Here is a 14,882-nt window from a genome sequence, read left to right as displayed (position 1 = left end):
GGATAGCCGGCAGTCTCCAAGACCTACAGGGACTTAGGCTGATATCCTGACCATAGTGCCCAGAGCTGCGCCGTACAGCTTTATCCGCCGGTACCAAGCCTTCCTACATCCGCCCGCCTTCCGCACCTGCGCGCCAAGAACCCCGCGAAGGAATATAAAGGACACGCAGGAGGTTGAGCGATACAAGCAGCGGTGCAAAACACCGGGCTCGTGATGGTCGCACACGCTGGAAGTTGGAGCTCATGGTTATCCCGGCGGGCACTTCCAAAGGCTTAGCGGTATTCAGCGACAGCGTCTCCGCCAGCTTCATCACCAGCTCCATGGTCCAGGCGAAGTAGCGAAAATTGGCGCCTCCGCGTCTTCAGTTTCCTCCCGCCGCGAATCGCATCCTTGCAGACGGACTACCCACGGCCACTGCCATCGAATCGAGCGAAGCCATACGAGCAACATTGATGCTGGACATGGCCGACAGACCTACATGCAGCAGAAGGGACGTGACAGCTTGGGCTTTCGGGCAAAGGCCATGCGCAGCATCAAGCATTCGGCATGCCTCCTTCACAGTATGGACATGACGCGACGGCTGATAGTCATGCTCGGCCTCTTCCCGAACTCGCCCAAGTCCGATCCGCCCAAGTAGTAAGATATTGATGACAAGGAACAACCACAGTGGAGGGCCATGGGATGCAGGAGACGCGAAGAGCCGGCGAAGACAGGGTAAGAGTTTACTGTAGCATGATGACAAGGACTGACTACGAAGCAGAAAGATGCCAGCATTCAACGGCTGCGGTAGAGCGACACGGCAGCCGCAGTACGTCCTCCGCCAGACCACGATCCCTCCTCTTCCCAACGCGCAGACGTCTCGTCGAAATACGACCGGCAGCTGCGGCATGACAATACGAAAAGGACGGACAACCACTTAGGGATGGGATTCAGAAAGAGAACAAACGTCGCCAGCAAGTGCAGAGAGACAAGAAGATGATGCCGAACATACCTTCGTCATGCGAAAGCCGGGGCGTCGGACCGCCTGACGCGATGCACCGCTGCCGGAGGGAGCGCATCGCACGGCCGCAGCATGTTAGGAGTAAGCCTTTGCAGATCCATGCCGACCGAGCGACAAGGCTGCACAACATTCCCTGGACCTGCGACTTCGCTGGCGGCCGTGATGGCGGCGGGCGTGATGCAGGATGGGAGAAGTTTGATGAGGCGAGGTGTGCTTCTGGCAAACTTCAGCTAAACCATTTTCGTCTTAAGGCCCCGCTCAGTCCCTCGTCGACGCGTCGACGCGCTCCCATACTTTCCTCACGATGTTCGGACATCAACCATTTGTGCTATCTGCAATCATGTGCACAACGACAATAAAGTTCGACGGAAGAGATGGCCTGATGATGCAGCTTGCGATGCCATCGAGCTGTAGATGGAAGGACCGCCGAGCGGAGAAGACACGAACGCGCATCGGCAACGCCAAGTCTCCCTCTAAACGCGTGGAAGATAGCCACGTCTGAAGACCGCCACCGAAAAGCCAGCAGGACCTTCTGTGCCCTAGCAACTACTTTGTCAGCGACAGCCAATCAAGGGATGCTCAAAGCGAAGTGGAGATGTGTTGCTCAGTTTTAGAGATGTCTTCAGGAGTCGGGACAAGAAATTTCTAATCATAGCAAGGAGGGCAGAGTAATCATGCTTACCGTCGTTCCGTCTGCGCTGCCTCTCGCACCTCTCACGAGAATGACCGCTCTTCGATCATACGTTCCCGGCGATGCATGCCAAAGCGACTACGACGATGTCGACACCTATATTGTTGCGCAAGCCCGGCCGCACCGCTCGATCTGGCCTCATGCCTTGTTAGCGAAGTTCGACAAAGAAGAGGCTTCAAAATTCGGAGATAGCATCGCGTATTCAGTAAAGGCGGGTACTCAAAACCGAAATGTACAGAAGGGGGCACAAGAAATCGCTGCGGTAAAGGCAGTGCAGTCGATAAACAAGGTACACTGGCTTATTGCACCCGTGTTCATGCCCTCGTAAGGTCATGCCCTCATAAGAGTAAGGGTTAAAGTATATCGGGAAACAAGTTCATCATAACACGATAGGAAGAGGAGGAGATGGCAGTACATACCTTTGGCTTGAACTGGCGCCAAACCGGACCTGGGGGCATTTGAGGATGCTCAACGACTGCAAACGCCGACTTTGCGAAACGGCGCTTACCTGGACGCCACACTATGGGTCCGATGTCCTGCTCTCATACCTCGTTAGCCAAGCTCGATCCTCCAGACAAAAGCGATAAGAATGAGGTTCAAATTGCTCAGATCCGTTTTTGACATGTCAACTACCTAGATGCATGTGCCACAGGGGCCATGCATCTGGTTGTCGACGTTGCCACTCAAGCCGTCATTTACAGTAAGTGTTAAATGGGGGTATTCGGCAGAGTAAATCATCATTGCAACAACAAAACGCGAGAGAAAGAGAAGGACTTACTTCGGGAACGTGCGAGTCAGCGGATACACGTTCGCGATCCTGAATTACTGCTGGCTGCGGCAATTTCTGCTTTTGGTCGTCATCATGTCGATGTGCTGCCTCCATACGGAGACGAGTGGAGTGCAGTACATTGGTCGATGTGTCGCATCGCGGTCAAGACCGAGCCAGCCTCCTGCATTGTCAGTCACAACCAAGACATGTACGACAGGTAGCAAACAGAAGAGTGGGAAACCTCAGAGTATGATACATGATAATGACCTCATGGGTTGTCGGAAGAGATGCTTAGTCGGTTGCTCATCATTGGCCAAGTCTTGGATGAAATGTCGCACGCTTACCTCGGAGAAGACGGCCCTTGCAGTGGAGGCGTGTGGGTGGGAAGGCCTTGGACAAACTTACTAGCATTGTCGCCAACAGCCTTGCAATTAAGGCCGGTGCTTCAGGAGCCTGTTGCTTGTCAGCACAAAAACAATATCAGAGTCTCAAAGATCATGGAAAGAGAAGGAAAGATCAGAACTTTCGTTGTTCTCATGGATATTCGAAACGAGCGAGACATGCTTAGAAAGTATCATCACGAAGATGAACGAAGTGAGAAGAGGTAGAAAGACTTACTCAACTGTCGCGGAATTGGGTCGCGAATGTGTCGACCATCCAGTCATGCCAACGTCTACATGCGTGGTCAGCGGAGTCTACCAACACAGTACAAGTTACAGAGTGGAAGTGTGATCTTCAGAACAGTTGAATGTCGCCATCGGAACTGACGAGCGTGCGTCGTCCGGTCTGAACCTTACTCTTTGATCATCATGAGGGGAGGTGGGCAAGTAACATGAACGACTGCGCACTTACCTTTGTTGGAGATGTTCTCGACTAGGGTACCATGTTAAAGTTCATGGAGTTGTACACCTGGTGACCTGGGTGACCTGGATGACCTGAATGACCTAGGTGGAATGGCATTCGTGGTGGTTGTGCGAGAGTGGAGGAAGCGTAAAAATTCATGCTATTTGGACACGATGGCAGAGCTGCCTGCACCTCAATGTCAGCAAAACGAAGCTCAAACCTCGGTCAAGAAAAGCCAATGAGAACCCTCAGCGATAGGTTTCGACAGCGAATGTTCGGTGATTGGAATGAGTGTTGATGTATCATCATCAGGTACTTGGTATATGCGCAAGAGTTGGAATGGTTGAAGGATGCGTACCGAGGATGACATGACGATGCGACCTACCGCCCTACTGCAAGGTCGGCAACCCCGACAAGTCGTTATCGTCCGCGGACTCGTCGGGAAAACCTACTAAAGTGTTAACGGACATGCTCATCAAAGTTCTTGAAGAGGCTGTCATCGTCTGAAAAGATGTATGAGAGCGACAAACCACACGCGGCACTCGCGGGGAGGAGCTAGCTCGCCATGGACCAGTCACGCATCGACCTGCAGATTTTAAAGATACTGCTCCTTCCTTGCCCAAGAGCAAATCGATCGAGTCGACTGGTAGTTGTAGTTGAAGAACAGATATGAGAGCGGGATGTTGTGCAGGTCTTTTGTTGATCTCGGCGCGTGGGTGTACGAGTAAGGATATGGAAGATCGATCCACCTACACCCTGCGCCTGCAGGGGGATGCGAAGAGATGGGAAGAAAGAAGACGGTGTGGTGACTTACCTAAGTCTGATGAGACCATGATGGCTGCGGCTGGTGCGCTCCACGAAAACTACAGTTGAGTCAGCAAACGTCTTCGCTCGTGCTCAAGTCGGAGACAGGTTGTTGGCATGTGCGAGCATGACAACCTATAGGCACATTTGCCGACGAGGGCAGCGCGAATGGAACAGTCATGCGTCCGCTACAGTAGATGCTTGAACGTGGTAGCTTCTCTTTGTTTGTTTGGTGTACTCTCTCGCCAGGGTACTGGTGTTTATGCTAATCTCCCAGGGCAGTATCGTTTTGTTCCACTTTTGTTCAAGGCTTATCTCTGCTGTAGTCTTGTTCTCGGCGCGCTGGATCTCCGAATCACCGGAGGGTCATGCGAGAGAAAGGTATGGAAGACCCATCCTCGCACACCCGGCGCCTGGGTCTGATATGGAAACGGGGAGTAGGACAGAGGGGTCGAACTTACCTGATGCAGCTAAGCTGAGGAATCTGGTGGTCTAGCGGTGGCGTCAAAGGAGTAAGGCGGGTTGCGAAGGCCGATGCCGATGCCGAATCTAGAATAGGTGTCAGCTTGCTCAAGGTCGTTACCCTTTCGACAGCAGTAAAACGACAAGAGTACGAAAGCGACGAAATGTACGAGCTTGACAACCATCCAGGCCGTACTGGTAGATGGCTACCACGGCGAGGGGAACAGTCAAGCGTCGACGCGGTCATTGCCCCCCTCGGTGATCGATCTCCTGGCCATCAGAGATTGGCGACGGTATCTGATTGTCATTCCACTTTGTCTCTGGGCTCGAGACGCGCTGCCCCAGCAGCGCGCAACAAGGACCAACAAACTCTCTCACCGCGTCATGGCTTCAATATAGGCCCCGGGAAGAAGGATGCGGTATGAAGAACCACAACCCAGGATGCGGGGCCAGATGCTCACCCAACGTGTCGGTAGGTATGGTCTGAGGCAGAAGGAAGACAGACTTACCTAGGGTTGTGACATGTTCTTACTGTCCGGGTGGGCGGCGCGTCAATGTATGATGGGCGATTCGGTTGTGGATGACCATCGAACGGCCCGGCCAGGGAGAGCAGACTCGGAAGGTAGAAGGTACCTGCGAGCACATCCGTCAGTTGATGTACTTGAGTTGTTGGAAGAGAAAGAGAAGGACCCAGTACAAGAGTAAAGACTTGGCAAAGCCTTGCCTGGAGGCTCAGGTCACATGAGTCTTGTGCGCATGAGGTCGGAAAGGGGACTTGCGACTCGGTAACGACCGAGTCGCTCAGCGCCGATGAAGTAGAGGTTGCTCAAGCCGCTCTGACTAGAGCATAGCTGAGGGGAGATCGACTAGATCACCATGGACTCGCTTGATGCGGCGGTCACGGCGGAGGTCGCGCATGTCCGAGCAAGACCTGCCAGCATCGCCGGTGAGGTTGGCGGCATCATCGCTACGAACGCTTGTCAGTCTCGGTACGCGCATTGTGGAGCCCATTGTATTCAATAAGAAGATGCCAGAGTGTGTCATCGGGGGGTATGACCGCCGCCGCTGTCGCCGCGGAGGCAAGCAGCGGAGGTCAACGGCCAGGAGCTGAGCAGCGACATCTCACCTGGCTCTCTTGCCGCCGTGTACTGGGTATGGGAAGGGAGTTGACTTACTGGTCAAGGCCTTGTAGCCTTCTGGTGAGGCTGTCGTGGCTGCCGCCGCCTGAGGCGGGGTAGAGTTTGCCGGCTACAAGGTCAACAACAGGGTGTCGATCTCGACAGCACCACTTCGTTCGACGGTACAGTAAGCTGGAGCTGGCTCTTTGTACCTTTGGCCAGCTTCTCGCCAACTCTAGTGGTGTTTGAGAGCGGCGTGGTTGTGGGCAAGACTTGGAGCGATTTGGGACTCCCGCATCGCCGCCATCGTCAAGGCGCCGCAACGGCTCAAGACGGGCATGGAACGAGAGAGAAAGTATGGGCAAGGTGCAAAGAGACCTTTGAGATGCGCACCAGCCTTGCAGAAGAAGGTTGTGGGTGGCCGTGATTTGGTGGTGTGGGTGGCAAAGGGGAGCTTGAAAAGGCCTGACAACATAACAAACCTTAGCGCCAAAAGCCTCCAGCGGCAGCACCGACCACCCTCCATCACTTGGTGAAGCACGTTCCAGGCGTTGATGGCTCCCCAGAGAGCGGCTGCACTTGTGCGAGCAGGCCAAGCTTGACATGATACAGGCTATATTGTACTCGCATTAGGTCTGCTACTTAGATCTACAGAACCCTCGCCATGTTGGGCTTTACTCCTTTTCCCTCGTTTCCCTTGTAAAGACTACTCGCGAAAAGATCCTCCGCACGACGCTGTCTCCCCTCCGCGTACCTCGAGACACACAACGCACACACGAACGACTCGAGCGGGACCCGATGTCGAGGACCGCAAGGATCTTCGAGAGTACACGATCTCCTCCCCCGAGCGCTTCGTCCACAAACCCTACTGCGCTTCGTCTCGACAATGCAGCTAGTCTAGCTCCTGGCGGAAGCGATCGTTATAGCCATCGCCGAATGCGGTGCCGTTCCTGCCTACACCACCGCGTTAGCTCAGTTCGATACAAGTTCATAGCAAGCGTCCTTACTCTGGCTCCTAGTAAGACGGGTCGAGGATCGACGGGTCGGACCACCAGTGGATATTTGTGATGAAGGCTGGCCACGCGGGGAGTACGCACCACTAGAAGACGGAGCCTGACGGGTGACACGGCCACGCACACGGGAGGAAGCGACAGGAGTCTTTGATCGGGACGAAGTTGAAGCACTTGCCTGCCCATACAGCAGAGTCTTTTGTGCCTTCGGGCGCGAAGTCGAGGCTGACTTCACAGAAGCATACGGAGATTTCCCAGGGAGATCAGTAGAGGAGTTCAACGGGCGCGACTGAGATCTGGTCCGCTGCTTCTTTGAAGCCGATTCCTTCTCCGCCAAGTCACTGCTACTCTTGCGCTTTTCGGTGTAACCCTGCTTTGTGGGATGCGTCACGCCGTGCTGTGATCCGGGTTGGGCAGAGCGTCGAGGATCATACTGGTTGTTGGTCTGCTGTGACGAAGGTCTAGTCTGATCTCTAGGATCTAAAGCATTTGTGCCGCTACCGCCGAGCACATCCAGAGGTTTTCCGTACGTAGTATGTCGGGTGGAGCCTCCGCGCTCTTCCGTATGCATACCAGTACCAGACTGAGAGTATCTGAAGCTATTACCAGGAGGTGGCATCATTCGCGACGCTGTGTTGGCTTGCGATCGTGGTCGTCCGGATGATCGAGATGAGTGAGAGCCAGCCACAGATACGTTGTCGGCTGACGGCGTTGCTTTTGCATTTGCGTGGGCTGAGGCATGATTGGAAGAACCACGAACGTAACCACGAAGCATAGCACCTGAAGCAGGCTGGGTCTCATCCAGCGCTGCTAAGTCGTCGAGAGATATGCTACTCAAATTCAACGAGCTTGAGACTTGGCGATTGGGATCTTGCTGTGACGGTCGGAACATGCTGAATATATCCTGCGAGATAGATGCACTTCCAAGATCCTGAGTTTCTGTAGCCGTCCCAGGTTCGTGATCAATGCTGTCTGCGTTATTGGGGGTTTCATGAGTGTGATGTTGTGTTGCAAACAAGTCGTCATCGTCAAGCTGAGTCTGTGAGAACTCGGCGTCCAAGGCCCATGATGGCTTCTCAAAGTGCGGACTCTGACCATGAAGACCGTCGAGCACCGAGTAATTTTGTCGTTGAAGTTTCTTCCGGGGCTTCGCTGCCTGTACAGCATCGCGTGGATCCTGTAATACACTCTTGCCACCCTGTACTTGGGAGCCGTCTTGTTGATTGCGGCGAACCTTTTCGCGTTCAGCCTTGATCACATCCTGATATTGTCGTTCGAGTCTCTGCATGTTTGACTCTGCCTGTTCGCGATCAGCTGCTAGCTTGGCTTTGAACTGGTCTGCCGCGAGCCGTAAATCCGCTTCTGCTTTTTCCAATGCAGCGTCTTTCTCGGTCAGACGACGGTTCCAGTCATCAATCACGGTGCGATGTTGCTCATTCAGCTTCTCGCGCTCTTGATCGGCATCTTTTTGGCATCGAGATTCGTCTGCTTCCTTTGCAGCGCGTAGTTCGGCTACGTCTTGTCGCAGTTTGCCCTCATTGGTCCGGGCTTGCTGAACTTTGGACGACACATCCTTCTTTTCCTCCTGAAGTTTAGAGATCTGATTGTGTAAAAGTTGGAGCGTATTGCTTGCATCTTGTTGTACTTTGCCAAGTGTAGCATCAGCCTCTTCGCGCATAGTTTGCATCGTCGTACGTTGTTCGACTGCTTGGGCTTGTGATTTATCGAGCAGACCTTGCAGCTCAGAGATCTTCTCGACGTTCTCCTCGCAACGGCGACTCAACTCAGCATGGCCCCTACCCTTGGTGTGAAGCTCTTCGGTCGTCTGTCGTAGCTGCTCTTGGATGTTTGTCGTTTCCAACGCCTTCGATTCAAGTGTACGGATCTTGTCCTCTAGCTCATCGATCTGGTTATCCGCGGCGTCCAAATTGAAGCTCACCTCCTCATGTGCGTTTTCTTTCTCGTCGCGTTCAGTTGTGAGTCGGTCGATTTCGCTCTTCAAGCTGCGTTCTTTCTCCATGAATCTACTCTCGCAGTCTTTGACGATCTCCTCTCGTATGGCGACGTCGTCTTCAACCTATTAACAGAATCAGTGAGGCCATGAGACGGGATGGTGGTTCCTACCCTATGCTTCTGCTGCAGTTCCTGTAGCTGCGTCTTGAGATCATCGGAGTGGCTCTGTCATTCGTCAAAAAAAGACGCAGTAGGCAGGAGATTGACGCCGCTCACCTTGTACGTATCTCTTTCCTGCTCAATCGTCTCAACCTTGTTATTTGCAGCTTCCAGGTCACCCTCAACCTTCTTCAACTGTTGGCGAAGGTCAACAGCTTCTCGCTCGAACTTCTCCGTGTCGACGTGTGGGACGGGGGGAGGAACTCTCAGTTCATTCAGATCCCGTTCCAGCTGATCGGATTGGGCCCGAAGATTGGCCTCGGACTGCTGGAGCTCCTTGATTTGCTCGTTGAGTTGATGGGAATGTTGCTGCTGCTCCTCGAGCTTCACCTTAAGAGAAACGTTTAGCTCCTGCGTTTTGCGGTCCTCGGTAGTAGCCTCATCGTATCTCAGCATCGCTTCCTGAAGGCTGTTCAGTCGCTCTCCGATAAAATTCCGGAGTTCTGTGTCAGGAGTTCGTTCGCTCCTTATGGTCCTGGAAAGGGTATCAAGACCTGAGTCTAATCTGTGCAACTAGTCAGCACATCAAAGATGCACAACAAGAAAGGATCATGACTTGCCGTTCGTGCACAAGACGCAACGTGCTTTCCATCTTCTCGATGTCCTTAGCTGTCAAGGCTGGCGACATCTGCAGGGTTCGCAAAGCGTCCAGACATTCTTCGATCGGGTCATTTCGATCGTCATGGGCAGGCGCCTGTTCAATCGAAGTCTGGAGTGATTCTAACTTCTTGGCCAGAGTATCAGAAGCATCGACAATCTTACCGGGAATACTCTGAACGCTTGACAGGAGCTGATTTTCCATGTGTTCGCGTTTTCTCCGCTCTTCTCCGATTTCGGCGTCCCGCTTGCCCAGATTTTCGATAAGATCTTCCCTCTTTGACTCCGATATGATGAACCGCCCGTAGATATCGTCGAGCGCGGACTTCATCTTCTTTTGAGTTGCAGCAAGCTTGTCAATTGCAGTCTCGCATTCGCGGTACAACGTCTTCTTTTCATCCTCAAGCTCCGTGATCTTCTCTGTCAGTGTCATCTGGCTGTGCTTTTGGAAGCTCGCAGCAGACTTCTGCAGCTTCTCGTAGTCCTGCTGAAGGCCATGCACGAACTTCTGGTTGGTTTTGGCCTTGTCGGTGAGTTGACTGAAAGCTTCTTTCAGGCTTCGAATGCTCGCATCACGCTCTGCGATAGTCTGGACATGATCGTTGATTGTGCCCTGAAGCCCTGCAATTTCCGCCTCGCGCTGTTTAGCGACGATCATGCTTTCATGCTTGGCCCGGAATTTGTCAGCCAACATCGCCACTCTCACGCTCTCCATTGCTTGGTCAACACTGAGAGACATGGCCTGCTCCTGGGGGCTGTTTGGTACCGAACCACTGGGTCGTAGCTTTCTTCGAGGTTTAGCCACACGGTGAGATGCGTCCTGGTGGGAGATTCGATGTAGAACAGCTTCAGAATCCTTTGGCAGTGGGGTAGACTGTTGACTTCTTGCACATATTTCGGGCTGCTGCAGCTGATTGGACTGGATGGCCACAGCAACCGACTCGTCATTGTCTGGGATATGGAGGCCAGAGTCCTGAGCCGGCAATGGAGTACGTTCTTCGGCGGATACCAGCCCGTGATCCTGATAGTGAACATCTGCGAGCGGCTGTTGCTCGCGCTCCGTATCGTCCACTTTCGGAGGCAAAGTCGATGTCACAAACATAGAGGACGTGGGGAACTCGCGCTGAGCGGAAGACTCTGGAAACTCTTGGAAAGTCGTGTCCGGAATGGTCTGAGTGGTGTTGCAGGACTCCTCAACGTGGGCGACACACTCATGCTCTTTCACCAGCGGAGACTCCTCAACGTATGCATGCCCATTGAGGTCATTGATAGGGACAGGTGCTTGCACTGCATGAGATTGCGATGTATGGACTGTTGCGTCGTCGGTAGCAAGGGGGTTGTTGGATGTCTTGGCGACTGGTTTGCCCGTCGTCATGGCCTGTTGAGCGTGCCGTGCCAGAACGTTTGATCGAGGAGGTCGTTGGCCTTCACGCTGCTGAGAGAGCTGTCCTTTTCTCCCTTTCTTGCTCTTCTTGACAACACGGGCCTTACTAGCTCCAGGAGCCGGCCTTGCGTCGGGCTGTGCGGAAGGAGGCATTTTAGACGGCGTGTCCGGTTGGGTAGGTCTACGTAAGTCAGTGGAGTTCTGGGCGCTTGCTATGAGCTCTTACAAAGGATATGCAGACTCGTTCTGTGACTTTTTGGCGGCCGGCTGTTGGAAGAGAGATACTTCCTGATCGGTAGCAGGATTTGTCTTGTGGCGATCGTCGTTGCTAGGGAAGATTGGTGGTGAGACGTACGCAGGCTCTGTTGCTACACTGGCATCTACTCGCATGTTAGTCGGATCGGTTGAAATGGCGTGATTGCTTACCCTGAGATGCATGCACAACCTGCTTGTGAACACCAGATATTGTCGACTCAGTATTAGGAACAGACCTGGCGGTGAAGGCCTTGTCCTTGGGGGATGCCTTCTTGGGGACTTGGCTCGGTTGCGAACGTGTGAAAGCGAACGTGGGTACATCTGCTGGTCCAGAGTTATTGTTCAATCCGGGTGTTTCTTTGGTGCGAGTGCTGAGAGCAAATGGAACCCAGGTTGATGTATGAATGTCCGCCTTTTTCGTTACTGCAGTGCGCTGCAACAATTCTGCAGTACCGGGACTAGTAGGCAGGTCGCTGAGGTCCGGCTCACGCTCGGGAGTGAAGTTATTACGAACGTAGTATCCGTCCTGATTCGGCTGAGTCTCAGGAACAATTGCATCGCTGTCAGGTTCTTGGGGAGCAGGCTTCTTGCGATCTCGCTCGTCATCGGTTGACTCGGGACGTACTTCATGTCTGAGTCGTGAAGGCTTCTGCCGCTTTGGCACCTGCTTGCCTTGTCGAGGCAACTCGGCCATGGTGAGTGACAGCACTGCCAGGCGCGCTCGGACGCAAGGAAACCGTAGTAGGAACAACGCAGGCAGAAGATGAGAAGCGACGTGCTAGACGACTGCACCAGTAGACGAAGACGAAGTGTTATGGAACAGAGTGAGGGGCGACGAGGTTCGCAGCGGCGTCCTGCCTTCGTTCTTTCCTTCATCGGCGCGAGGGAGTCACGGCTCAACAGAATGACGCCACACGTTCGGTCATGACAACTGAGAAAGACATCGTGGAAGGCGCAATGGAAAGAAGAGGAACACCCACATCGCATACCTACACAGAACCAGTGAAGCACCCTCACGGCGGACATATTTCACACTGCAGTATGTTTTCCGGACGCATCTTCCAGATCATGCGTCGGATCCATGTCTGCTTACAACGACTCGATCAATGGATGTCTGCATGCAGTTTGCTGAGCTTGCTATGAAGCTCTGCCGCTACCATTACAACCATCCGGCATGTTCCTGCTCTGTACCCCGCGCGGCCACAGGCACGTGACGGTAGACAAAGAACATTGGAAGGCAAACCTTTGAGCCATGGAGGGGTGAGTACTTACTCCAAAGTCGCCTCATGCAGCGCACCACACTGATCATCGCGCTGCACCCCTTCGATAGCGCACATCCACCAGAATACCCAGGTAACATCGTACGATAATTGTCCCTAGGTTAGAGAAGGTCATGTCGCCTGCCATGTGATTACTTTTTTTACGTCGTCTGGTCCACTCTGCGCCGAAACGTAGGTGGCTAACGTGGACTGCACCGGAGATGAGGAGCCAGAAATACTTTCATACCACGGGCTCACCGACTACAATAAGCGGCAGCTGCTACATGTACGCCGTGAGGTGGACGATGGGAGTCGTCGCCTTGCATGCTCCCCTGAAACGAAAGTGTGCGGCGACATAGCTAGCCGGGCGCTTCAGACCGGGGTGCGTCCAATCACATTTTACCCCTTGCTAGCTCGGCTGCACGGTGATCTTCGTCTACACAGCTACGCGCCCACTACCCAGTACGCCCTACCAATCCTTTCGGCTTATCCTTCCAAGCCGACAAAACTCGACGCCAATGCCGCTATATTAAGAGAATGGCCTGATGTACTCTCCGGCAGCCAACCTGGTCTGCCGTCCAAGCGCACGATGCTAACCGCCGAGAAGCCCTGAGACTGGCGGGGTATTGGACGAGTGATGGCGAAGGTATTGGCTTGGATAAAAGATGTTCGCAGGTGGCCACGCAAATATAGAGACATGCCCTCCGTTCTGGTAGCGAATTGTTGGTATTCCTCCAGTTGATCGAACGTCCTTCACGCCAGCCTCGTGTCACCTCATATCCGATCCATCCTCCCGTCCACGCCGCATTCCACGGCACATCGACATCATGAGCAGGCCTCTCCTCCTCCTCTCGTTCCTCCTCCCTCTGCTCGCCCTTGCTCAGGACTCCTCCTCGGGCAGCGAGCTTCCTCCTCCCGGCTACAACGGCGGTAGCGACAACCCGCAAGACCCCAGCGATGCTGGCGCGGCGGGAACACAGAAGGGTGCTTTCTCGCTCTCGGGAGGTGCTATCGCAGCGATCATTGTGGTCGCCGTCCTAGTCGTGCTCGGATCCAGTACGTTCTGCACATCACGTCCCAGTATACTCGAGCTAACATCAACACAGTCGCATCGGGTGTACTCTGGTGGCTCGCGAAGAAGCGCCAGTGGGACGTTCGCGCATCCATTCGCCGTGCGTCTCGTCGCTTTACCGGCCGCGCGAACAACGACGCCGGCAAGCAGAACCGCGAAAACCGAAGGACAGGCATCAGACTCAACTCGCCGCCCCCGGGCAAGAACGCCAACAAAATGCGCGATATCGAGAAGGGCCTCCCTCTGTCCAACAAGGCGCCACAAACTACAACTACCATCACGAGCGTGATGAGGTGAAGCTCTGAAGGCATAGCATAGACTATCTGGAAGCAACACCAGCGCCGCCACGCGGGTCGAGGCACCCGTCGACGCGGGAGACGACGGCGGAGTTTGGAACTGGACGCCTCGCAACTTTTGTTCGTCGGAACGTGCGCACGCATACCGCATCCTTCATGCGGCTTATCATAGCACGCGGGGCATGCATCTTTCGGGCGTACACGAATATTACGGTAACGACAGCACTTGGGAAGCGGTCGATGGCTGCTTAGGACTCCGGAGTATTTGCACTTTGGATGTCATTATTTTCTTGTCAACATACTATGATACCACGCATTTTCGGACGTAGGGATAATGGACGTATCGGTCAGCGTCGATGGAGTCAAGACGTAGACCGTAGATTTCGATAGTACCCAAATACAACTATAACCCCAATGTACAAGACCTTGATACTTCTCTGTCTTTCAAAATGTTCGAAGTAAGAGCTTCGAGCCCGGGAATACTGAGAAAAGAGCCTCAAGCCCGGCAATACTGAGGCCTATTTTGAGACCACGCCAAGTCAGCGACCGCCCATCTGACCGCAGGCGCTTGGCCAATCGCCCAGCAATAGCACGTCTCTTGGAAATTACTTGGAGGTTTCTTGGACGTTCCTTGGAAAATGCTTGGGAAAAGCTTGGGCAAATGCCCAGGAATAGCTTGGAGAAAGCTTGGGAAAGGCTTGGGAAAGGCATGGTATATGCAGAGATGATCCGACCCTGATCCTACTATCCCGGTGCTGTGGTGTGCTCCCGGCTGGGCACCCAGTTTTATCTGCCGGCTTTGCATGACTGCCGTAGGTCTGATCCAGGATTAGAATGCCGGTAATGGTGCAGGGTACCTAGGTATGTGACGAGATCGCTTCGTGCAGTTAATTTCCGAGAATAGTTCGCTGTGCCGTAAAGCTACATCGCGGAAGCACCTTATACAAGGAAACAACTAAACAGGTGTAGAGCCTACATTGACGCTAGGTATCTTTCCATCTTGACGTAGGGTCCATGGTGTTTGGACTTTTGTTTGCATGAAGGAGATGGAAGACCGCCTGACCAGGTGGGCACCTGGGCAGCAGACAGATCGTGACTTGAACACCGTGACTCCAAACTGCTTCGTTTGACATCACTTTAAGTACTGAGG

At 53.7% G+C, this 14,882-nt stretch overlaps 3 protein-coding genes across 3 annotated transcripts; 1 reads left to right on the top strand and 2 right to left on the bottom strand.

Annotated features, from left to right (window-relative positions):
- Window positions 1-6,659: 6,659 nt before the first annotated feature.
- J4E84_010058 (uncharacterized protein) lies at window positions 6,660-11,003 on the bottom strand (the record flags this gene model as incomplete). Its single annotated transcript, XM_049392616.1, has 4 exons — window positions 6,660-8,774; window positions 8,822-8,875; window positions 8,927-9,369; window positions 9,410-11,003. The coding sequence occupies 4 exons, from the start codon at window positions 11,001-11,003 to the stop codon at window positions 6,660-6,662; spliced, it is 4,206 nt and encodes a 1,401-aa protein (XP_049239711.1).
- A 69-nt stretch (window positions 11,004-11,072) lies between these two features.
- J4E84_010057 (uncharacterized protein) lies at window positions 11,073-11,799 on the bottom strand (the record flags this gene model as incomplete). Its single annotated transcript, XM_049392615.1, has 2 exons — window positions 11,073-11,230; window positions 11,277-11,799. 2 exons carry the CDS (start codon window positions 11,797-11,799, stop codon window positions 11,073-11,075), a joined length of 681 nt encoding a protein of 226 aa, XP_049239710.1.
- Window positions 11,800-13,191: 1,392 nt separating this feature from the next.
- Window positions 13,192-13,733, top strand: J4E84_010056 (uncharacterized protein; the record flags this gene model as incomplete). Its single annotated transcript, XM_049392614.1, has 2 exons — window positions 13,192-13,420; window positions 13,471-13,733. 2 exons carry the CDS (start codon window positions 13,192-13,194, stop codon window positions 13,731-13,733), a joined length of 492 nt encoding a protein of 163 aa, XP_049239709.1.
- Window positions 13,734-14,882: the final 1,149 nt, after the last annotated feature.

This window comes from Alternaria hordeiaustralica (assembly GCF_023758085.1).
Source record: "Alternaria hordeiaustralica strain BMP 2776 chromosome Unknown scaffold_35, whole genome shotgun sequence".
NCBI lineage: Eukaryota > Fungi > Ascomycota > Dothideomycetes > Pleosporales > Pleosporaceae > Alternaria > Alternaria hordeiaustralica.
Note: the sequence above shows the minus strand (reverse complement) of the source record. Positions and strands in the feature narration are given on the sequence as shown.